Source organism: Alosa pseudoharengus, unplaced genomic scaffold (assembly GCF_046254945.1).
Source record: "Alosa pseudoharengus isolate Yale_2024_CS ecotype anadromous, Long Island Sound unplaced genomic scaffold, YU_APseudo_1.1 YU_APseudo_1.1_scf_3, whole genome shotgun sequence".
Taxonomy (NCBI): Eukaryota; Metazoa; Chordata; class Actinopteri; order Clupeiformes; family Clupeidae; genus Alosa; species Alosa pseudoharengus.
Window position 1 is genome coordinate 9,734,463 of NW_027468718.1, and position 25,017 is coordinate 9,759,479.

Consider the following 25,017-nt stretch of genomic DNA (forward strand, 5'->3'; position numbering starts at 1 on the left):
TTTCGGTATAAATGTCATCACCAGCACAGTCATTACCAGCACATTATAGCTTGAAATGTAGTGGTAATGACGACTGTGTTGGTGATGACATTTTTGCAGATACATTTAAAGTACTCTTTTTAAAAGAAATAAGTTTTTTTTTTCACAAAGTCAGTTCAACTTGGGTTCCTAAATTATAAACATTTAATTGCAATAGATTACGATCAGTGATTTGTCATCACCGCAACAAATGTCATTACCAGAACTGCAATGTCATCACCATCACCATGCATATTTTTGCCAATAGATTATGTATAAATTACAATAAATTACATTAATTAGATATTTTTGACAATGTTGGACAGTCTAAATTGCCACTGGATGAAAACAGATATGATATATGGCATTTATTTCAAATAAATGAAATTCCAAGCCAGGGTCGAGTGAAAAAATCAAAAAATAAGATACTTAAACGACTATAATTCATGTTGTAAGTAAAATTCAACAATTCTAATAAGTTCAAGATAAAATAGACTTCATGTGAAACCATAATTGATCGATCATTGATTGATCATTGATTGACCATTTCATCTTTAAAATGTACATATTAGATGATGTGATGGTAATGACATTTACTTGAAAAATGACAAAAAATCATAAATTCCCTTATATTGTGGTCTCAACCAAGCTCACAAGGTTACTCCTATCAAAATGACTGATAACTTGATGCATACCAATTAGTAAAATTTAGAATTTTATTTTTCAAAATTTCAGTTACCCAAATAGGCCCGAAATCTGAGAAATGCCCACCTATAAAATTACTGCATTTCTGCAATCATAGGAAAGTTACCTGATTATACTGCACTTCATTCCCAGCAGTCCCTCCTCCTGGGCCCATTGAGTTCACCTCAGTGAAGCCAGACTCTCTGTGTGTGTGCTGGAGACCTCCTGAGGGACTGACTGGACCCCACAGATTCAGGGTCTCATGGACGGGTGAAGGAATCCAGGAGCAGCTGGAAGTGCAGGACCTGAAGCTACATGTTCAGGAGCTCACTCCAGGAGAGCAGTACACATTTACTGTGGTCACCCTTATGGAAGACGACAGACAGAGTCTGTGTGTGTCTGCAACTGTGCACACAGGTTTGATTTATGTTCTTTGTACGATATAGAGATAATAATTAATTAGTGTACAGTGTTGTTGAAAAAACTGACAATAGCTTTATAATCAATGGATCCGCACGTGAAACACTTGGCATACAAAATCTTGATACAAGGCAGGCAAATTTGGTTGTCATGAACATGTGATATGATGTCGTGAACATGTGACTGCAACATGCACAGGGAGAGGCACTGGCGTGTCGAAAGTAGAAACCAGTTACATTTAAAATGACATCTTCTACTTACTTTGCAGACCAGTCTTATCTTGCTTTAATACAAGCCTTCAAAATGTTTATTATTCATTATTTGTCAAATTAAAAACTAGGCTAGTTAATCTTAATTCTCAAAGCTCTGCGATACTCATGTGAAATAAAACACTGCAGTAAAGCATAATTTTGCAAGACATGTCTGAATTAGGTCTGTTGTTAGTAGTTAGCAAGGGTCTGCAATGTAAAGAGGGAGCCTCAACTGCCACAAGAAACTTATCTTTTTTCTATTCCAGATGTTCCTAAACCTGAGTGTCTTGCTGTGGACATGGATCTCACATCAGTGTCAGTGAAGTGGAGCAAACCAGCAGGAGTTGATCAGGCCTCATACTTACTGACCCTCCATAGTGATGGGCAATGTCTACAGACCATCTTCACCAAATCAGCTCAGCACTGCTTTTCTGAGTTAGAGATGGGGAAAGAACACTCCATCACTCTTTCCACAGTGGTGAAAGGGTTTCAAAGGCAGTCCTTCACTAAAACCATCAAAACAAGTAAGTGCTGGAATAAGAGACACAGTATGTAGAATACTTAACTTTTTTGTGTCTATTAGCCTTTAGACATTTTCAGTTGCAAATAGTATGAAGCAAAATGTCACAAAGAGGTAAGCGGTACTGAGGGATTTCTAATACTGAACACATTTTGTAGCATTCAGAGAATATTCGCTCTCGGAACGACACCCATCCCCTATTTCCGCCCTCTTACCTGTATGTGTCACTTAATATTCATTTCTATACAAACCAAGACGGCAGATTGCTAAAGACACGCAAGCACCCACACCATAAGTGTATCTAAATTAGCTATGTACCCAAAATGACATTTTACCGTGACTCGAAGAGCTGTAAACAGTGTTGTGGCTGCGTGTAATCCGCTTGGAGCTCCAGTGGATCAGCCCAGCACTAAACTCCGAGTGTGGTAAACAAGAACCAAAGAACCAAACCAGATTTTGTTAAAATCTAAACACCTGTGGCTACTGAAAAACGCAAGGTTCATTTATCAAATGTATTAAAAGTAGGGCTGTCAGTCGATTAAAAAAAATAATCTAATTAATTACATACTCTGTGATTAATTAATCTAAATTAATCACATATATAATTTTTGCTGTGAAAGTATTTGAAATATTTAAATTCAAATAAATCATTGAATAATCAGCATTAGTGACATTAAAGTTCAAAAACTCTTTTATTATTATTTTAATAATGGTCATAATAATCTATGATATGACCTAATATGCTGAGGAAATAAATTCAAAAGTGCTTCAGGAAGAAGTTGTTTTTCACATACAAGGTATTTCAGGCCACAGAGGACACAATGAAAATAAATTAACACTCCCCTCAATGTCAACACTATTTCTTTGCATTGATGTGCGACTTTAGAGTTGATGAACTCCGGTGATATGCAAATTCCTTGCTGCAGACATTGCAGAGGACTTTATTTTAATCAACACTTTATTTTTATCAACACCATCAGGCCGTTTTTTAAAAGTAAATGTTCCAATCAATGATCTAGGCATCATATTTTCTTCTCTCTCCTTCATTTTACAGTCTAATGGTTACTGACTACAACGGCTCGGGGTCAAAGATCATACGGAATCGATTAATCTGCATTATTTTTTTTAATCAGTTATTTTTTCTCAAATTAATGAATCGAAATGAATCAGTTATTTTGACAGCCCTAATTAAAAGTATTAAAAACATTGTTGTTTTAGAATTTCGAACGAAAGGGGCGGTAATTGGTGCTTTTACGATAGCTCTCCACAACAGTGTGATCTAAAATGTTCAGAGATAAATTTACTTTGATTTACCACTAATATTGCACGGTCACCAGGTGTTCCAGTCCCAGAGAATCTGACTGTGGCCTCAGTGACTCCAATATCAGCTGATCTCAGCTGGAGTCAGCATCAGGGGATGGAGCAGATTCCACACAGCTTCCTGATCTCCTACCACAGTGAAGGGACTGAACCACAGACCATCTCTACAGAGTCCTGCAGCACAACACTCACAGACCTGCAGCCAGATACTCAGTACACTGTCAGTGTCTGCTGTGAGCTCATCGAGGGGGGAAGGAGTCAGGCTACTTCAACTGCCATTCAAACAGGTGAGAGGTGGCAGAATTATGGGCCATGAAAGTAATATGATTTCTCACTTCTCCCCTTATCATATTTATTATCCTTATGCCATTGATTCTATAAACATAAAAACAAATCTAAGTTCCTCGTCAAAGGGATCTTGACTGTGACAATGACTTGATCAAGACATTGAGTTCAAGCACATGTCATCTTGGAGTTGTCTGATGGCAAAGTTGTCATCTTGTTAACCCACCTCAAGCAATTAGATACAGATATACAGTAGATATACGCTAGAAATACATTCTTTACCTCTCTGGTGTCCCCGTGGTTAACAAAGAGGCGGATGGGGAAAAAACACGAGGTGCCCTCTTAAGAGGTGCCCTCTTAGATGTTCACCAGAGTGAGAAAACACAGTGAAGTGCCTTTGTAACGGTAAGAGAAAAGACAATGACAATGAGATGCAGTGCCCTACAGTCTTCCTTACCATCAGGGTCGGACTGGGAACAAAATTCGGCCCTGGCAATTTTCTCCTGGACCGGCCCACTACTGGACCGACCTTTTTTTTATATATTCTGGTTGCTAGGTTGCTAATCACACCATTTTAAAGTGATTTGAGAGGGACAGGATTCAGGGATAGGAAGACAGGCTCATCTTCTGTCTGTCTCACGTCATGTTACCCCATGCATTAAACCACATGTCACTGCTTGACTAAATGAAAAATATAGGCTACTGAACATGCATGGAGATCGTCATAGTCGACAGAAATTACGATTTGTTCCAACATGTTGTAGAAACACAACCACAGCCTTTAGGCCTATTTGGTGCAAATCTTCTCCTTTACTTGGGTTATAGTCAGCGATTCACATTAAAGGACAATTCCGGCGCAAAATGAACCTAGGGGTTAATAACACATGTGTACCGAGTTCGACCGTTCGCTGGGATTTGTTTTCATGCTAGTCGAATGTGACCAGTTTTATTGCAAACCGCTTATTAGCGGTTAACGCTAGCCTTCGGGGCACACGTACAGTAGAAATAAATCACTATTTCTATACCACTAACAAGGCTCAAAATAGCTCATACCTGTCAACACTCCCATTTTTCCCAGGTTCTCCCGTATTTCAAGGTCATCTCCCGACACCCTCCGGTTTTGTAATTTCTCCCGGAAAACTCCTGTAATTTGCATGGCCATCAAACTTCATATTAAAATCATTGATCCATTCATTTTTTCTATTAGTCTGACATCTCCCAGGTTGCCAGATTGTGTATGAAATACACCCTACACATACACAATCACTTCAACAATTTCAACCGTTTTGTCCTAGGCTAAAACCTGGCAACCCAAAACCCAAATAAGGATGCGGGTGCCGATTGCGCAGCCTGAGTCTCGTCGTAAGCAAAGCGGGCTAGTTGAATGGCCTACTCCAGAACTAGCTGTTGTGAAATTGTTGGAAATTTTGATTGATATCACATAAACTGTTATTGAGTGTTGTTGATACACTGAATTTGTGTCCTCGGAACCAAATCAGACAGCAAGCAGCTTTGGAGTTTTGGAAGTAGGCTGCAGGCAGGCAGCTGGTGGATACATAACTGGCATGCTTAAGGTAAAAGAAACGACCGAAATGCAGTCTTGAAACACGTGTGAAACGTATTACATATGCAAACACAGATCCGGTATAAACACTGACACCCCCCCCCCCCCCCCCCCCCCCGTTTTTGGAAAGCTAAATGTTGACAGGTATGCATTAACTGTAGGCTATCACCACAAGTGTATACTAGACGTTTTTGCCCAAGTTTGTGTGCCTTCATCACAACCTACCTTCATTACTAACCTACCAGTTGATACTTTTTACGTGCATCGACTCGCAATTGATTGTGCATCTAATGTAACACTCGGTGGAGAGACTTCCACTTTCCAAGTTTCACTTTCACTGTCGTTGTGAGCTAAAAGGTTACTATATGGGAAATACTTTGAAGTTCCTTTTGAGTCCAAACATGAATAGGTTTTCTTTAACCTGTGCTACACTTTTCCACCAAGTTGTGCGAAAATTGTAGGCTACCCGGAGTTTTTTTTATGTTGACAGACAAAACGCACTACAGTAGCCAACATGGTGCAGTAAATGGAAGCTCTTCATAGCGCGTGCAACTAACGTCTAAAACAATATATTTATGGAATAAAACTAGACACCTCTGATTGCTGTTTACGGTTAAACTGCGATGATGTGAACACCAGCCAGCGGAGGGCACTTATATAGCCTAGGCTACCATGCATGCCATGGACTCGTAGGCTATATTTCCCCACAAACTAAGCGGCTGCTTGGACAAATCCACTTGAGGGGTGGGGCAGGGGGGCGCAATCGTAACACACACTGAACCTGTCATGAAGAGGCCAAAATGATTGACCTGTCACCCCCAATCCAAATGGATGCAACTGCATTTATAGGCTAAGCCTAGGTCTACATGACGGGCCGCAAATAGGCTAAATAACTTAAAAAAAAAAAAATCCCGGAGGTCACCGGCCCACATGTGGACCGGCCCACCGGGCATTTGCCCGGTTGTACAGATTACCAGTCCGAGCCTGCTTACCATAGACACTCTAGGGAGGGTTTTCCCAAAGTTTGTGCCATGATGATAATTATGGGTAGCCTACCATTTATACTATAAATACCACAAATACTATAGCTTTTCTGCATTTGTATAGGGACAGATACAGTGGCGCCGCCAGCCGTGCCGTAATCGTGTACGCACTGTTCGTACAATTTTTCAACGCTTTATTCATGAAATCATTCAACATTACAACAATAAAAATAGCTTGTGTACTGTTTTAATTGAAACATGCTTTGCGCACAAATGATAGCCTCTGTTTAAGGCAAAAAGAATGGACATCTCAAGATAAGGATACATTAGAAGATGATTGGTGTAAACTTTGTCACAACATGATAAGCAGTTCTGGCGCTTAAAAACGCAATGTTCCATTCAGTCATAAATCATTCAAGCGTAGTGCTCGTCATGAAAAGAAAACAGCAGCTTACTATTTTACAGGTGTTTAACAGTAGGGCCTAATAGGCGGACTGTTCACAGTTATGCCGAAGGCAGTGAGATTAGGTATTGCATCCTACAGTCTCTCTGTTTGGAGCATCACAGTTCGGGTTTCAAGATTGATGAGATTCAGTTAATGCGTAGAGTATGGATCGTCTCAAAGTTTGGGACAACCAAACAGCAGTGTAAGCAAATCCTTATTGTTAGGTTACCATAGCTGTCTTTTCTCTAGGCCTGGGCCTATCGCAAATCGCGACATAAGCTCATTGGTTTCTTTTTTCTTTTCTTTCCCTTGTTCGTGTGTTGGGTAGTGAAGTGATAATGCATTCAAACCAATATGTTCACGTCATGTGAGCCAGAGCCGATATGGCCAGAGCTGCTTTCTCTGTAAAGGTATTTCTGTCCCACCCAAATTGCGTTAAAATGGTGTATTTAGCAGCCAGAATTTAAAAACAATTCCCGGGGGTGAAATCTCCCTCATCCCAGAACTTTTAAAAAGCTTGAACCACCTCTATGTGGAGGGTAGCCACCGTTTTTTGGCGTAACCATGGTGCATAGGCTACTATGGAATACAACCCTAGCGGCGCCCCTGAACAGATAGGTTAGGCTAATATTTAATTGCCATTTTGATGCAATCTGCATTTTTTGTATGTCAATGTACCCTTCAGACATAGACATTATTAGGTTAGGAAAACAGGACTGAATTAAGCCTCAATTGAAACAAGTTGTCTTCAAGCCTTTATGTTTGTGTGTCTCTAACTGGTATATTTAGCTAATCTGGTTTAACCAGACTTACTGTAGGCCTGTCATGATAGGGACCAACCAGCATCGTGACAGGCATAGTCTTATACCTGACCAATACACATTGATCAGTTATTCCTAACTGTAGTGGCAAAAAAACAATGTTTGGGTTGGGTTTTCCCTGTAACCCCCTGTTTTTTTTCTATTGTTTCAACCACCTGGAGAATGTGGGTACAGGGTCAGACTCACAGCCTGAATCCAAGAAAATGTTGTTGTTGAATGTTTGTCAGTATTTAATGCAAATAAATTTAAATAAGTTTTTAATGTTCTTAAATGTTTCTTTATAACGCTTGGAGTTAAGCTTTCTCGCTCAGGCTGAGCTTTTGTAACGCATATCCAGGCCGAGGTCAAAGACTGTATCTGCTGGCCTGCCTTCTTTCAGTCATGTAGGCTACTACACACTCCAATTTATAGGGTAGCACCCTCTCCACCTGTAGAAGGAACACTCTCAAATGCAACGAAAATAGACAAATATAAGTAAATTATGACAACAAAAATAAACTAAAATGCGACTCTTAAAATAATGTTACTTCCTACTTCGCCTATAACCTTAACAAACTGATCATAAATTGCCTTAGCAGTCAGGAAACAATTAATTTAGGCCTATCTTTGCTACACATACAAATGTACACATTCTTCTGATAAATATTTTAAATAGTTGCAGGCATTGCTTACTGTTCACCACAGACACTTTCATTTTTTTTTTTTAAATTAGCGTCATCCGCTCTCATCGCTGATTAGCCAGCCACCCTGGTGACGGAGGGAAACATTGGTGTATTGTTAGGTGCCAGATTAGTATCTTAGTGAAATGAACGGAGATATTAAGTGGGCTAACATTTAGCTGCCAAAAATATGATGGAGAATACCCCAGCCCCCCTACCAACATCACTGCCTTTGGTTTAGGTTTCATGTATTTGTTTGCAGAAATAAATCATTTAAAGCATTTCAGTCCCCAGACCGTTGTTGTGTTTTCAGGGTGCCCTCCAATTCAAATGTAAATTATCATTAAGTTTCCCTGACAACTCAGGCGAGAAATAGATAATAACCCGACAAACACCAATACTGTGGAAATGGATTTGTATTCATGTATTTTGGCAAGTCAATTTTAAAATGCTACAACAAAATTCCCACAAAAATGATAAAATTCCCTTACTTTCAAGGTCTATAATTGACTTTACATTACAATGATATCCCATAAATTCCATGACCCTAGAACCCTGGTGGGAACCCTGTGTTTTTTTATCTGGTTTGACTTTCAAAAATCAACCGAAAATATGAGGAATGTTGCTCCCCTTCATGTTATATAAGGATATATTGAAGATGAATTCCATTTGATCCAAAATTCTTTTGGTCATTGTAATGACACTAAATTTGCTGAAGGAAACTTTAATGGTACATTTGTGCATTATAGGTAGTTTTGTTCCTGAGAGGTTGACCGTGGATGCACTGGACAGAGAATTTTACAAATGGAAGGCCGATCTCAGCTGGAGTCTGCATCAGGGGATGGAGCAGATTCCACACAGGTTCCTGATCTCCTACCACAGTGAAGGGACTGAACCACAGACCATCTCTACAGAGTCCTGCAGCACAACTCTTACAGACCTGCAGCCAGACACTCAGTACACTGTCAGTGTCTGCTGTGAGCTCAAAGATAGTGGATTGCAGAACAAGTCAGCTTCCACAAACTTCCACACAAGTTAGTTTGTTTTATGTCCGAAGGCATACAATGATACAGATCTTTGGTTATAATGTTCTGATACAATCACAGTGATACGTAGTTTATTGATCCTTTTTGCACTCTTGGTTGACAGGTGAAAGGAGGATTGTGCTTCTGGGAAAAACAGGTGATGGTAAAAGCAGTGCAGGAAACACCATCCTGGGAGAAAAGGTTTTTGCAGTCCACGCTTCTCAGTACTCTGCCACATGTCAGTGTGAAACGCAGAGTAGGATCATCAACGGGAGGAAAATAACAGTCATTGACACACCTGGATTTTTTGACACAACTGTTCGAGAGGAGTCGTTAAAATGTGACATAGCAAAATGCATCTTTGACAGTTCCCCAGGCCCCCATGCCTTCATCATTGTGCTGAAAGTAGGAAGGTACACAGAACACGAAGAACAAATTATACAAAAGATTAAACAATTATTTGCAGATGATGCCTTCAAACATGCACTGGTTCTTTTCACACATGGTGGAAGCCTGGATGGTCAGACTATTAAACAGTTTGTGGAGGAGAACAGGAGCCATCCTGGAGCTGCTGGGAAAAGAACTACACTAAAGGACCTTGTGAATGCGTGCCATGGCCGGTGTCATGTCATAGATAGTAAACTCTGGAGACATCAGGAAGAGGGGGAGAGTAGCAACAGAACTCAGTTAGCAAAGCTGTTCAACACCATAGAAGAGATGGTGCAGGAGAATAATGGTGGCTATTACATGAATGAAATCCTGACATTAGTGGAGGAGGCCATACAAGAGGAAATGCAAACACTGAAAGAAACACAACAAGTTCAGAAACAGAAATTATCTGACAGGGAGTTAAAAGAGAAAGCCAAACAGACAGTGATGATGAGGATTATGGTAAATACAGCCGTGGCCACACCTGCAGTGATGCTGGTTGGATTTTTCTGCTTACCCTCTCTTCCAGCGCGACGGATCTTAAACAAAACAGCAATTCAGAAAGCAGCTGCTAAGGCCAAACATCCTGGTGAAGCCATAGTAGAAGCATTTAAAATGCTAAAGCAGTGGTCACATGTAAAGGTGATATTCAAAACATTCACAGAATGACAGAAAGTAGAGAGAAGTAAATAAATTGTGTTGGCTACTGGGAACGTACAATGCCGATGGCCGTATAGGATGATCCAGAGCATTTAATGAGCACCACCACACATATATGTTGTATTGTGAAACAGGATGTGGCCATATCTTCATGGTTCTGTTTTCTTCAATCTCACACATCTCAGAACTATATTTTCATTCTTGACCATTTCTGACTTTGCATTTTCATGAATGCTGGAAAGGTGCAGTTCTGTTTTCTCTTCTCTGTGAGTGCAATGCCCCAGCCCATTAACCTAGACTGGCATAATTCACTGGAAGTTAGCCTATAGCTAAAAGAGAGCTGTAGGCCAACTAGTCTAACCCACTTCCAGCGAATTGGGGTAGATGTCAAATAAGATTATTTCCCAAGAGGTTGGCATGTTTCTTTGAATCAGAATATAGATACATCTCAATATGTTATATGTGCAATGCAACCATGTTAAGTTATATTGTTTAATTGTATAAATTCTATTATTGTACAACAAAACCTTGTATATTATCCAATCTCTTGGTTTTAGTCATCAGGCCCTAATTTATATGATAGGTAAAGTCTACAGTGTAACCCTAAGTTTTTAACCCGAGCTAAGTTTTTTTTTTACACAAATCTTCTCAATGTTAATTTAATACCATGCGCAAGAACCTAAGCACAAACATCAGCTTAGTGTTCCCTTATGCCATAAGACAGAGCTCATGCACAAGACACTTTGCTCATTGGGTGACTTCGCACTTTGCTCTTCACTTAAATTAAGGCCCTATGATGTTTACTAACATAAAATCAAATTAATTAACTGTCACGGTTCCGATGTTACCCATTACATTACTAAATGTATCTGTATATTTGTATGTAAAAATAATAAATTAATTTGTTTGATAAAGTTGAAATTGATGCTATTATACTCTGTCTGTTTGTATTCTTATATTGCTGCATTATTTGCCCATATATTTTTTTACAGTGATGACCTCTGAATCTTTACTCCTGAAGGATATAAATCTAGATGTAAATGCCTTTCTGGAATGCTCTTTTTACACCCAACCCATCTCAGAGCACCGTATCTAATTTATGGTGGACAGGCCAATGTTCTCACATTGCTGGGCGAAGAGCTACTCCTACTGGACTTAATTTGAACTACAGGATTTGTAAAGAAATAAAATCAGGACAGAAAGTTTAACAGGATGAAATTAAATAAACATTCAACATTACCACAATCACCATTCATCATCAATCAACAGGCCATATTAGCACTTAAACTATTTTACTGTGGAGCCATATGTGTAGAGTGCAGTTTGACATGGCTTCCTGATATATGCAAGGTCTTTAAAAGCTGTATGAATCAGTCAGCATTCACTGTGCCCCTCCAGATATGAAGACTGGGGGGGGCACGCACGCACACATGCACGCACTAAATGACAGTTTCGCTTACATAAATTACAGGAAAATATAACATTTCCATGATATTCTAATTTTTTTATATCCACCTGTAGGGTAAATATATAAACTGTACACTATCAAAATGTCTTTGTTTTGGCATTCATATCTTATTCCTGCCCAAACTTGGCTGGACTGACCAAAAGTGTGGGAAAAACACAAGTTCCTTAAAAGGGCGGAGTGGGGCACTAAAATCTATCCGGAAAACTCTGACCGCACCTCCCCCCCCCCAGATAGATACTTTATTGATCCCCAGGGGAAATTCAAGAAATAGTAATAATAGAAATAGAAAGAAAATAGTCTACGCATTTGGGAAGGACTTAACTTAAGTATGAAGCCTGACCATTAAATGGCCCACTAAGGGACTGTTCGTTATGAATTGAAGGGGCCGCCGGAGGGATTTTTAGTGTGTCAGTCAAAAGTTGCATGACCCTCCCTTCCTGCAACAAATTGTTCAATGACCCACCAACAGAATTGTCAAGAGACATAACACTCCCCTGCCAATTGTGGATGTCTTCAGCAATCGCTGCTTTGAATTTTGAGGACACACAGTGATATCGTTTTTTAATCAACCTCTGATTTCTGATCTTACACATCACACTACACCAAGATGGTGGCCATTTCAGTAGATTTACTCACTAACATTGTTGTGGAAACACAGTAAGCATGGACACTAAATGCACTTCCTGCATAACTGCATTACTTCAAATACTAAGTTACTCCTTTAGTAAGTATAAGTATATATACACTCTTTTACACTAGTATTCACACAAAATAAAATAATATAACATTGAGACCATTCAACAAAGCACACTGGCTAATAACAAATTCAACACATGAACTGGTTGCTATGGACTCGTCTCTAGGCTTCCTCAGTCATTGTATATTGTATCATATATGCTGCCGAAGCTGAACATTATCCAAAACTCCACTTCTCAGACGAGCGTCAATTTGGGAGCTTGCAAGCTACCACTCCTTCCTTCTGAAATGACTTGAAAATGCTGTTTGCACAATTTCACAAATAATCACAGGGACCGAAATATACCTAACATGACAACTTTTTCCGGGTTTATCACATGTTTTAACTTTTCCCCTGCTGTCTTGCCGTTTTAATATTTTCCTGTAGAATATCCCATATTAATACTCTCATAACTTTAGCCCTGCCATCAGGCCTGTCTCTGTCCTGTTGTTACCCCCTTGCCCTTCCTGCAAAACAGATGTCTTCAACTGATCGTTTTGCTTGCGTGAAGATGGGGAACATTCGTCCGTATAAGAAGGGGAAGAAGGGGGGAAAAGGGGGAAAAAAGGGGGAGAAATTCGCAGATTCGAATCCAGACGAGCAAGAGCAAATTAACAGATTTAATTTTTATATTTGCTTGTTTTACAATCAATTCCTTATCTTTTCATAACGTTTTGTCATTTTTAAAGTAAATTATTAAAAACTCACATTTACTTATGCAATTGTGTCCTATATGTTAATTTGGGGGATATCATTCATACTATATTGTAATTGTTATGTCTCATTCAAACTGCACACAGCTTCTTAAAATTATAAGTGGAGTGAATATACAAACAGGGGAAATTCTTTACTGGTAGCTGAGTAGCCGGTACTGGTACGGGCTTGGACTTGAAACCATAGAATTGCCGGTTCGAACCCTGACTAGTAGAAACGGCTGAAGTGCCCTTTAGCAAGGCACCTAAACTAGAGAAGCAACGATAGCAATTTTTTGGGCCGATTCTGATTTTCATTGAGTTTGACCTGCCGATATCGATTTCATTTCTTCTAACCATTTTACAGCACACACAAATAGTTATTTTCTATCTTTTCTTTAATAGAACATGTTAATATAGAAATGTTATCAACTTATTAATAATGAAATGGCTGTTAAAAAATGGAACCGGTGAACAGACAGATTCTTCTTCAAGTCTAACTTCAGCTGCAGTATCAAACTGTAATGCTTCCCAGTGTGGGACATTCATTTCACACACTACTAATATACATGCACTGTTATGGAACACCCTTTCTTTCTTCTTCTCACATCCAATATCCAACTAAAATTTTCATGATACATTTGAGCATGTTACCATGGAACATGTCATATTGTAACAAACTGCAATGTTGTCTCAGAATGTTTTTTATTGGACTTTCACATTTAAACACTAATGCCGGGCCAGACCCGGCCCTTAACCTCTACTAAACCTCTACTTTAGGCTGTATCTAAAACACACATCAGCCAACCCTGGTTCTGAACACTGTAACTACTGTAGAACATAAATACGACATACATGACATACAACTGGCAACTTGCATGGTTTCAACATCAACATTCAACATCAACACATAACACAGCATCATGGGAGTTCCACAGTTATAAGTCAGCTAGGCTCAGTTCATTACACATTCCCCCAAGACTTAGTCCATGTCCCCTTGACTCAAGCCTTACCCTACGCAGTCCATGAGCCTGGCTGGGACGCGACGCTGGCGTTGTGGGCGCCCCGCTGTCACGGCGGTGACTTCCGGTGAAGGCTGCACGGTGACCGGTGTTAGAGCCACAGCTCCATTGTCACCAAGTTCCACAGAGTCAGTGTCCGAGTCCCCACGGCCCTCAGCTGAGGCCAGGGGTCGGTACGGGGCCAGTCGATCACGGTGAGCCACAACTCTCCAATGCTTAATCAGTCTCACACGATAGACCACGTCAGACAGCTTCTCTAAGACATCGCACGGCCCGACCCACTGGCTAGTGAGTTTCGGGGAAATGCCTTTCTCCGGGCAGTACACCCAAACTTTATCGCCGGTCTGGAACTCCTGGCCGCGACAGCGTGTATCGTAAGCTCGCTTTTGACGTGTTCCAGCTTCAATCATAGCCTGCCGGGCCAATTTGTGTACTTCTTTCAGTCTCTCGCGTAGCTGCCTGTAGTATTCCATCCCTGGCTTACCTCCAATCTCCGCTTCCGGAGGCGAACCGAACATCAAGTCCACCGGCATGCGTAGCTCTTGCCCGCACATCAGAGGTGCCGGTGTGCATTTCGTTGACTCTTGCACCGCTGTGTCCAGAGCACCAGGGGCAAGTGTAAGTCCCAGTCCTTTTGTCGGCGGTTGGCCAATATGGCCAGCTGTACTGCCAGCGTCCGATTAAACCGTTCCACTAGCCTGCCGCTTTGTGAATGCAGAGGTGTCGTTCTCGTTTTCCGGATGCTCATGCGCTGGCAAACATCAGCCTCGAAATTCCACCCTTGGTTGCTGTGGAGCTCTTCCGGTGCCCCGAACCGGGGGCCCTTCTTTGCTGTGCAGGCATCACAGCAGTGAACATGCAGTTTAATGTCCTGCCTGCATCCCGGCCAATAAAAGTGGGTTCTCAGCCGACGAAGAGTCTTCTGCAATGCCGAAATGATCCGCCCCCACTGCCCCATTTTGATGGTTGCTAGGTACGCTGGCGAGACACGCCGCTCCGTCTAGCATCAGTTTTTTGTTTGTTTTTATGAAGTGTTCGTGATTTTGTGTAATGTCATGTTAATTTTTTGTGTTGATTTGTCTGGTTAGGTGTATTCTCTCTTTGTTTGCGTTGTTTTTTGATAGTTTTCGAGTTGTTCTTGATCCCTTGGTCCCCTTGGCGTTGCTGCTTCTAAGTCGGCTGATGTCGTTGGTGTTGGTCCATTGGGAGCTTGCTATGCCTGGCGTTGGCTTTTGCCCTGGACTGACATCCTTCCATCCGTCCCTCCATCCATCTGTGGGCGGTGCTGCGCTTCACTGACTGGTCAAGGAGATTTCTCGGGACGGCTGGACCTGGGCCTAGTCTGCGAGGGATCTGCCGCGGCCGCCGAGCTGCTGCGGACCTGCGGGCTGCCTTCTGCCTTGCCTGGAGTCTGGATTGAGCCGTCTGCCTTGCCTGGAGTCTGGATTGTGCCGTTGACTGACGTTGGCTGAGTCTGGATTGAGCAGACTGGCTTCTGGCTGCTGGCGTTCGAAGCTGCGTTGGGAAGCTGGAGTCTCTCGGAGCATCAGGCTGTCGCTGTCATGGATCCACCGAGTTGCTGATCTGTGGGATTGGTTGTGTTTCCGGTGATCTGGACTGCAGTCTAGCTGTTGCAAGTGGGGCCTGCTAGCATCACTTGCTGAAGGCCAGTGTCTATACAGCAGTCCTTGATGTGCTACTATTCCCGGCCACTGTGAATAAATCGCTTTGGTCTCTGGATCGAGTGCTGATACGTCAGTCCATGGCGGTCGCATGGCGGTCGCATGACCACACTCGGCTGAGCGTGGTGTCCTCCGATTGCGCCTTCTGAATCTCCTCCCTTGACATCACGTCCACCGGCGACTATGCGTCTGTTGCCCCGGCTGTGGCGAGATGACCTTGGGGTGCTGCTGGCCAGTGTTGACTCCCTCGCTAGCGTGAAGCTGGTGAGCGGTGGCTCTCTTGTTGGCGCAGCGCTGCCAAACGGTGAGTCTCTCACTGGCGTGCTATTGGCGAGCGTTGACACTCTCGCTGGCGCGACGCTGGCGCGACGCTGGCGAGTGGTAAGTCTCTTGCTGGAAACAGTGGCTCTCTCTCTCTCTGCCAGCGGTGATGCAGCCTGTAGCCGACGAGCGGGCTCCGGTTGAGCCGCGGCCAGGCTCCTCTCCTACCTCCGGTGGCAGTGCTGGCACTGGTCTGCTGCACACGGACGCCTGGACAGGGCGTCCGCATTGCCGTGAAGGCGACCTGCCTGGTATCGAATCTCCATGTCGTAGTCCTGGAGCGCCTCCAGCCAGCGAGCCAGATGGCCCTCTGGTTCTTTGAAGTTCAGCAGCCAGGTGAGCGACGCGTGGTCCGTTTTCAGCAGGAACCGTTTGCCGTTGAGGTAGGTTCGGAAATGGCACACTGCCACCACCACAGCCAACAGTTCTCTGCGGGTCACGCAGTAATTCTTCTCCGCTCGGTCAAGTGAGCGGCTGAAGTATGCGACCACCTGCTGGCCCTGCTCGCCTGCTTGAGAGAGGACAGCGCCGACGCTCACGTCGCTGGCGTCAGTGTCCAGGATGAACGGCAGTCGAGGGTCAGGGAAAGCGAGCACCGGGGCCTCACATAGCGCCCTCCGCAGCCGCCAGAATGCCGCGTCGCACTCTCGTGTCCATTTGAAGAGCTGGCTTTTGAGCGTCAATCGATGCAGCGGACTGGCAACTGTAGCAAAGTCCCAAATGAAACGCCGGTAATATGACGCCAGGCCCAGGAATCTCCGCAGTTCAGCACCATCGCGTAGAACAGGCCAACGTCTCACCGTCTCCACCTTAGCTGTGTCGGTGGCCACTCCGGCAGCCCCCACGACATGGCCCAGGAACCTGGTTTGCCTCCTGAACAGGTGTCACTTTTTCGGGTGCAGTTTTAGCCCAGCACCCCGTATGGCATCGAACACCTTCTCCAGATTTCCTATGGCACCGGTGAAGTCTGTTGCATGACACAGGATGTCGTCCAGGTAAACCACGCAGCATGTTTCTTGGAATGCCCGCAAGGACACGCTCCGTTAGCCGCTCGAAGTTCGCTGGCCCGTTGCATAGGCCGATCGGAAGTACCCGGAACTGCCACAGCCCTTGCCCGATGGTGAACGCTGTCTTCGGCTGAGCTTCCGGGGCTAGCTCAATCTGACAGTAGCCGCTGCGCAAGTCCAGCGAGCTAAACCAGCAGGAGCTGGCAATGCTGTCCAGTGCATCGTCAATGCAGGGAAGGGGGTAGGAGTCTTTCCGGGTTACACACAGAACCGCCACGAGCCGTCCTTCTTCCGGACGAGTACAGCTGGAGCAGCCCAGGGACTACTGCTTGGCTCTATTACTCCTGCCGCTGCCATTTCCTTGATCTTTTCTTCAGCTGCTTGTCGTTTGGTGAACGGTAAGCGGTGAGGTTGAAGTCGGATGGGCCAGGCATTTCCGGTGTCGATATCATGTTGGACCAGGCTCGTTCGCAGTGCTCTTCTCTTGTGGCGAAGATGTTGGTGTACGCTGCTAGTAGCCTCCGCACCTGGCGGCCTTGTGCTTCACTCAGCTCCTCACAGCTACGAGTGCAGAGTTAATTTACGGCTTGCCTTGTCTCTACAGAGGGCAGCACTCTCTGAGCGGAGAGTGGTGTTTGCTCAACCCGCTCTCTTGGCTCCTCCCTGGTGGGCGTGAGCTGAGCAGTGGCGGACTCAGCAAGCGGACCTGGATGAGACCTGTTGTTTTCGCGGGCTTGTGTGGGAAGGGGCGGAGTCTTGTATGACGAGCAATCTTTGTGCTAACATGTGTAGCTGCTTGTTCATAGCAATATTTGACTTGAGTGAATTTGTGAAAAATATCTGTGCACTGTATGCTTAGGTTATCAAACACTGTGCCTGAGACTCACTCACTCCTAAAATCCCCTAGCCCTGACTGCGCTGGAGCCCTGGGCGAGATTTTACTTTAATACTTTTGAAAAATGGATATTAATTAATGATAGCTGCAACAAGACCACCACTCATCCCTATAATATTTACAGTCAATGATTGAATAGCAAAACATAAGGCCCTTAACCTTAAGTTTCAAACTCATAGACCAAACATTATTGTGACTGCATGGCAAATACATATTTAAACACTGTTTAATTGGAGTTTTACTACTCAGGACATTTGTTCTTCACATAGAATTAGTCACAGAAAAACGTTCAGTGCCTATAACAAACTCAGACGTCCTCTAAATAGGAAACCCCTGTGGTATTGGTCCCTGCGCCTCTCTTACACGTTCTGGCTGACTGTGTGATAAATGACACGTATTCTTCTGCTTTTTGCACATATCTGTTTTCCCTTATAGTACATGTAGGTTGTGTTTTCACATGCATTGCCTGACAGATGTCACGTAGTCGTAGAATATACGTGACTATAGTGACATTGTCATCTCTCATATATGACAAGTGTCTTGGTGTTGTTTGGGGGTGGGGGTGTGGCCGTACCCCCCATGTCCCCATTTCCAACGTCACTGTCTATGATGTATCCTGTGTATAGCATAGTATCTAAATATAACAATCAGTTCCTTTTGTAAAATGTACTAATCTATTTTCTGTTTCAGTTACAGATGCAGGCCTGTGAGAGACAGGAAACCTGCTTAAACCACAAGACTAGCGGTTTACATTTTGAACTCTTGTTCTTTCTGCAAACAGGTTCAATTCATCAGGCTGTCATCAGAGTGACAGGTAAAGACTTTTCCTCATACATTGTTGTACTTTATATATTTTTTTAGCCTGCCAAGGTTACCTATAGCGTATTATAACAGGTTTAAAATAAATTAAAATAATTAAAAAAAGAAACAACTTTAAAAGAAATTAAATTGAAAATAGTCTAGGCTACATTTCCACTCATTGTGAGGGATATAATAGACCACATGGAACACATTTGGTTATCTCTTTTTAGTAAGACCCCCAAAGTATCTGTAATGTTCCATATATACAGGGATTAGAAACTAAATAAAAGAAAATGAAAAACAAAAGCAAACTAAATTTGGAATGAAGATTATTAAAAATTAATAGTAATATTAATGATAACAACATTATTATTATTATTATTATTATTATTAATAATAATAATAATAATAATAATAATAATAATAATAGAAATTCTGACACTGAGAAAGCCCTCCACGCCACAAATTGCCCAAATAAACTAAAAGTGGAAGCTACAGCCTGGAGTGAGGGATAGTCTACCGTTTGAGTAGATTATTTTCATGTAGGAAATTAAACATTGAATTTGTACCTTTCAATATCGTCATAATCTGTTCAATTGCTACTGCATATACATTACCTTTCTAGGCTCACCTAATGTAGACAACACCCAAAATTCATAGTCACAATCAGCATTATATCACCATATTAAATTATGACAAGCTGCAAATGATCCTTCATTGCATAAGCTATATCGGCCTCAAAATAAGTAACATGTGTAGCTGCTTGTTCATAGCAATATTTGACTTGAGTGAATTTGTGAAAAATATCTGTGCACTGTATGCTTAGGTTATCAAACACTGTGCCTGAGACTCACTCACTCCTAAAATCCTCCAGTATGACTAGGGCAAGCCCTGACTGCGCTGGAGCCCTGGGCGAGATTTTACTTCAAAGGGGAACTTGGCAACTATTGCAACGTAATAAACCCGTTCAGAAATCATTTGGATGGTTAAATGACCTGTTCCGGTGAAAATGGTGACTTTCCCCGCTGTGCCTAGCATCCCCAGGCGGAAAAAACCAACCTTGCAACATTGAGACTACCATCCCGGAAAGAGAAGTGAGAAACAAGAAACTCGTTTTAAATCGTGTTTCTTACCTTGTAACATCCACATAGTTCTGCCAAACTTATGCTAACCGTTTGCTAGCTTGTAAACAAATCCATGTGCTTTATCGTTACCTTTTCCCACAGTTTGAAATAGCATAATGCACAATTTCTCCAGCAGAGGAGGAAATCCTGCCAAGTTTCCCTTTAATATTTCTGAAAAATGGATATTAATTAATGATAGCTGCAACAAGACCACCACTCATCCCTATATTATTTACAGTCAATGATTGAATAGCAAAACATAAGGCCCTTAACCTTAAGTTTCAAACTCATAGACCAAACATTATTGTGACTGCATGGCAAATACATATTTAAACACTGTTTAATTGGAGTTTTACTACTCAGGACATTTGTTCTTCACATAGAATTAGTCACAGAAAAACGTTCAGTGCCTATAACAAACTCAGACGTCCTCTAAATAGGAAACCCCTGTGGTATTGGTCCCTGCGCCTCTCTTACACGTTCTGGCTGACTGTGTGATAAATGACACGTATTCTTCTGCTTTTTGCACATATCTGTTTTCCCTTATAGTACATGTAGGTTGTGTTTTCACATGCATTGCCTGACAGATGTCACGTAGTCGTAGAATATACGTGACTATAGTGACATTGTCATCTCTCATATATGACAAGTGTCTTGGTGTTGTTTGGGGGTGGGGGTGTGGCCGTACCCCCCATGTCCCCATTTCCAACGTCACTGTCTATGATGTATCCTGTGTATAGCATAGTATCTAAATATAACAATCAGTTCCTTTTGTAAAATGTACTAATCTATTTTCTGTTTCAGTTACAGATGCAGGCCTGTGAGAGACAGGAAACCTGCTTAAACCACAAGACTAGCGGTTTACATTTTGAACTCTTGTTCTTTCTGCAAACAGGTTCAATTCATCAGGCTGTCATCAGAGTGACAGGTAAAGACTTTTCCTCATACATTGTTGTACTTTATATATTTTTTTAGCCTGCCAAGGTTACCTATAGCGTATTATAACAGGTTTAAAATAAATTAAAATAATTAAAAAAAGAAACAACTTTAAAAGAAATTAAATTGAAAATAGTCTAGGCTACATTTCCACTCATTGTGAGGGATATAATAGCCCACATGGAACACATTTGGTTATCTCTTTTTAGTAAGACCCCCAAAGTATCTGTAATGTTCCATATATACAGGGATTAGAAACTAAATAAAAGAAAATGAAAAACAAAAGCAAACTAAATTTGGAATGAAGATTATTAAAAATAATAGTAATATTAATGATAACAACATTATTATTATTATTATTATTATTATTATTATTATTATTATTTTTATTATTATTAATAATATATTATTATTATTATTATTATTATTAATAATAATAATAATAATAATAATAATAATAATAGAAATTCTGACACTGAGAAAGCCCTCCACGCCACAAATTGCCCAAATAAACTAAAAGTGGAAGCTACAGCCTGGAGTGAGGGATAGTCTACCGTTTGAGTAGATTATTTTCATGTAGGAAATTAAACATTGAATTTGTACCTTTCAATATCGTCATAATCTGTTCAATTGCTACTGCATATACATTACCTTTCTAGGCTCACCTAATGTAGACAACACCCAAAATTCATAGTCACAGTCAGCATTATATCACCATATTAAATTATGACAAGCTGCAAATGATCCTTCATTGCATAAGCTATATCGGCCTCAAAATAAGTAACATGTGTAGCTGCTTGTTCATAGCAATATTTGACTTGAGTGAATTTGTGAAAAATATCTGTGCACTGTATGCTTAGGTTATCAAACACTGTGCCTGAGACTCACTCACTCCTAAAATCCTCTAGTATGACTAGGGCAAGCCCTGACTGCGCTGGAGCCCTGGGCGAGATTTTACTTCAAAGGGGAACTTGGCAACTATTGCAACGTAATAAACCCGTTTAGAAATCATTTGGATGGTTAAATGACCTGTTCCGGTGAAAATGGTGACTTTCCCCGCTGCGCCTAGCGTCCCCAGGCGGAAAACCAACCTTGGAACATTGAGACTACCGTCCCGGAAAGAGAAGTGAGAAACAAGAAACTCGTTTTAAATCGTGTTTCTTACCTTGTAACATCCACATAGTTCTGCCAAACTTATGCTAACCGTTTGCTAGCTTGTAAACAAATCCATGTGCTTTATCGTTACCTTTTCCCACAGTTTGAAATAGCATAATGCACAATTTCTCCAGCAGAGGAGGAAATCCTGCCAAGTTTCCCTTTAATATTTCTGAAAAATGGATATTAATTAATGATAGCTGCAACAAGACCACCACTCATCCCTATATTATTTACAGTCAATGATTGAATAGCAAAACATAAGGCCCTTAACCTTAAGTTTCAAACTCATAGACCAAACATTATTGTGACTGCATGGCAAATACATATTTAAACACTGTGTAATTGGAGTTTTACTACTCAGGACATTTGTTCTTCACATAGAATTAGTCACAGAAAAACGTTCAGTGCCTATAACAAACTCAGACGTCCTCTAAATAGGAAACCCCTGTGGTATTGGTCCCTGCGCCTCTCTTACACGTTCTGGCTGACTGTGTGATAAATGACACGTATTCTTCTGCTTTTTGCACATATCTGTTTTCCCTTATAGTACATGTAGGTTGTGTTTTCACATGCATTGCCTGACAGATGTCACGTAGTCGTAGAATATACGTGACTATAGTGACATTGTCATCTCTCATATGGCTCTCGTGCCACTGTCTAATCACAACAAATGCAGTCTAACTGATATCTACGGAAATATGTGATATCTGTCAACAGATACATTTTAACAACAAATGACTCATAATTATAGAAAACTAGAAAACAGTGTGTAATAAACACTACACACACACTCACACACACACACACACACAGACAAACACACACAAGATTTTACTTTAATACTTCTGAAAACTGTATAAAAATAATTAGATAAATATATCCGCAAGCGGAGATTGCCAGGGTCCAAGCAAAATGGCAAGAAGTGACCTTTAGTAGAATGAAGATGGAGGCTTTACCTCCCTGTATGGACAGAATTGTAGCAAATTTGGTGTTCTTCAAGAGGATGTAGTATTGATTGTGAGTATGAATAGGATTGGACCTTTATTGTTATTATTGTATAGACAACTTTCGCTATATTGAATTGATGCATAACAAATGTGAGAGAAATAAAAAATCAGAAAAAAACAATCTATTAGGCTTGGTCTGAAGGTGATGTGTGCAGAGTTTCATAGGAATCGGATCATCAGTGTAGGAGGAGATAGATTAGTTTTACTATTGAGTTTTTTGAAAATGGCGGGAAAATGTAAATGAAGGAAATGGGTGTGGCTGGGTTCATTGGATGCAGTAGCTCTGAAGGAACAAATGGAAAGAAGCATTTGTGAAAAATTCCATACGGTTCTGGAGATATGAGCAAAAACATAAATGTGCTTATTATAGCGCCCCCTACGGTCAGAAAATGGGTCTTTTTTGTTTTGTGACATCAAGCATTGATTTGGGACCTATGGTGAAAATTTGGTGAAAATGTAGTGTCTGTACCTATTACGGTTATAGCTGCATACACTGTTTTGGTGCGGCAGCTGTAGCACCCCTCATGGACAGAATTTCATGAAATTTTGTGGGCATCCTAAGAATGTCATATTGATTGTTTGTACCAAGTTTGGATAAGATTGGACATTTTTACTTATTGCAGCGCTCCCTGTGGACAGAATTTCACAAAATTTGGTTTGCGTCCAAAGAACGTTGTAATGATTATGTGTACCAAGTTTGAAAAGGATTGGACCTTGACAAGTTAAGACAAAGGCAAAAAAATCAAATAAAAAATCAGAAAAAGCCAATATATTAGGCTTGGTCTGTAGATGATGTGTACCTAATTCTGTGGGAATCGCTACAACAGTCTAGGAGGATATAGATTAGTTTCACTTTTGAGTTTTTTGAAAATGGCGGGAAAATTGACCAATGGTCAAATTGCAGTGGTTGACTTCATTTAACGCAGGAGGAAGGAGGAGAAGGACAATTTTGGAAAAATTCCATACGGTTCTGGAGATATAAGCATAATGTGAATTTGTTATAGAATTTGAGTCTGTACCTATTATGGTTCTGGGTGTAGAAACGGTTCTGCTGCGAAAACATAATTTCATGAAAGGGTTAAAAAATCAGAACAAAAACAATAGGAGTCCTGCAGCTTCGCTCCTTGGACCCCTAAATAATGCACTTTGGATTATATTGTTGTTAACTATAGCTGCAACAAGACCATCCTTCATCCCTATAATATTTACAGTCAATGAATGAATAGCAAACCATATGGGGCCCTTAGCCTTTAACCTTAAGTCTCAAACTCATAGACCAAACATTATTGCGACTGTATGGTAAACAGCAAGAATCCGTTTCGTTCGTTGTTTTAAATTACGTTGTTGGTTGCTTCTACCCACGTAATCTCCAGTGGTTTCACTTGCCCAGACGGGCACGCACATTGAAAGAGCACTCACACCAGTTGTATACCTCTTTATTTGATAAGACTGAATTAAGAAATGTTCTCTTTCAAGCATTCGTTCGGTATCTCACATATGGGGTACGCCTCCCCGCGTATCCCTCAGAAGCACTTTCTCACTACGCCAGCCATGATTGGCTGGCCACGTCTGACGCAAGACCACAAGGGCGGTCCCCGTATATATCCTGCAGCCCGTGCGCCGCATCGTCATTCAACTACCTCTTCTCGCTCAGAAGCAAACAACGTTGATACTGCCAGGGTCTATGCTAACTGTCCACAGAGTCGAACTCACAACTCGCTCGCCGGGCGCTGGTCCCTACTCGGTAGTATTCGACTGATAGGCTTGTCTCCAAACAACTACCATAACCAGTCTGTCCCCAAACAGTGGTTACCCTCAGTTGTGCTCGCTAGTCTCCAAACTAGAGTTCGCTGACCTAGCTTCTAAGCTACCGGCTAGTTTGTCCCAAACATTAACCATAGCATTACCTAGCTGCAAAGCTAACTCTCACCTAGCTGGATAAGCTATACAGATAGCAACACGACATTGGCCAGTTTCCAAACTGCAATTAGTGTTTAGCTAGGACACCATGGCCTCCTCTCCCACCACGAAGGAAGCCATGTCAGGGCGTGTGTGCCCGTGCGGGAATAATATTTCCGTGAGGG

The 25,017-nt window shown here is 41.7% G+C and overlaps 2 protein-coding genes across 5 annotated transcripts in view; both read left to right on the plus strand.

Annotated features, from left to right (window-relative positions):
• The window catches only part of LOC143100157 (uncharacterized), a 71,336-nt gene that overhangs the window by 17,043 nt on the left and 29,276 nt on the right, over positions 1 to 25,017 (plus strand). The gene's annotated exons all lie outside the window — the stretch shown is intronic.
• LOC143099602 (uncharacterized) lies at positions 824 to 10,611 on the plus strand. The gene is made up of 5 exons (XM_076262522.1): positions 824 to 1,119; positions 1,640 to 1,897; positions 3,231 to 3,500; positions 8,720 to 9,004; positions 9,120 to 10,611. Exons 1-5 carry the CDS (start codon positions 1,071 to 1,073, stop codon positions 10,091 to 10,093), a joined length of 1,836 nt encoding a protein of 611 aa, XP_076118637.1. The 5' UTR covers positions 824 to 1,070; the 3' UTR covers positions 10,094 to 10,611.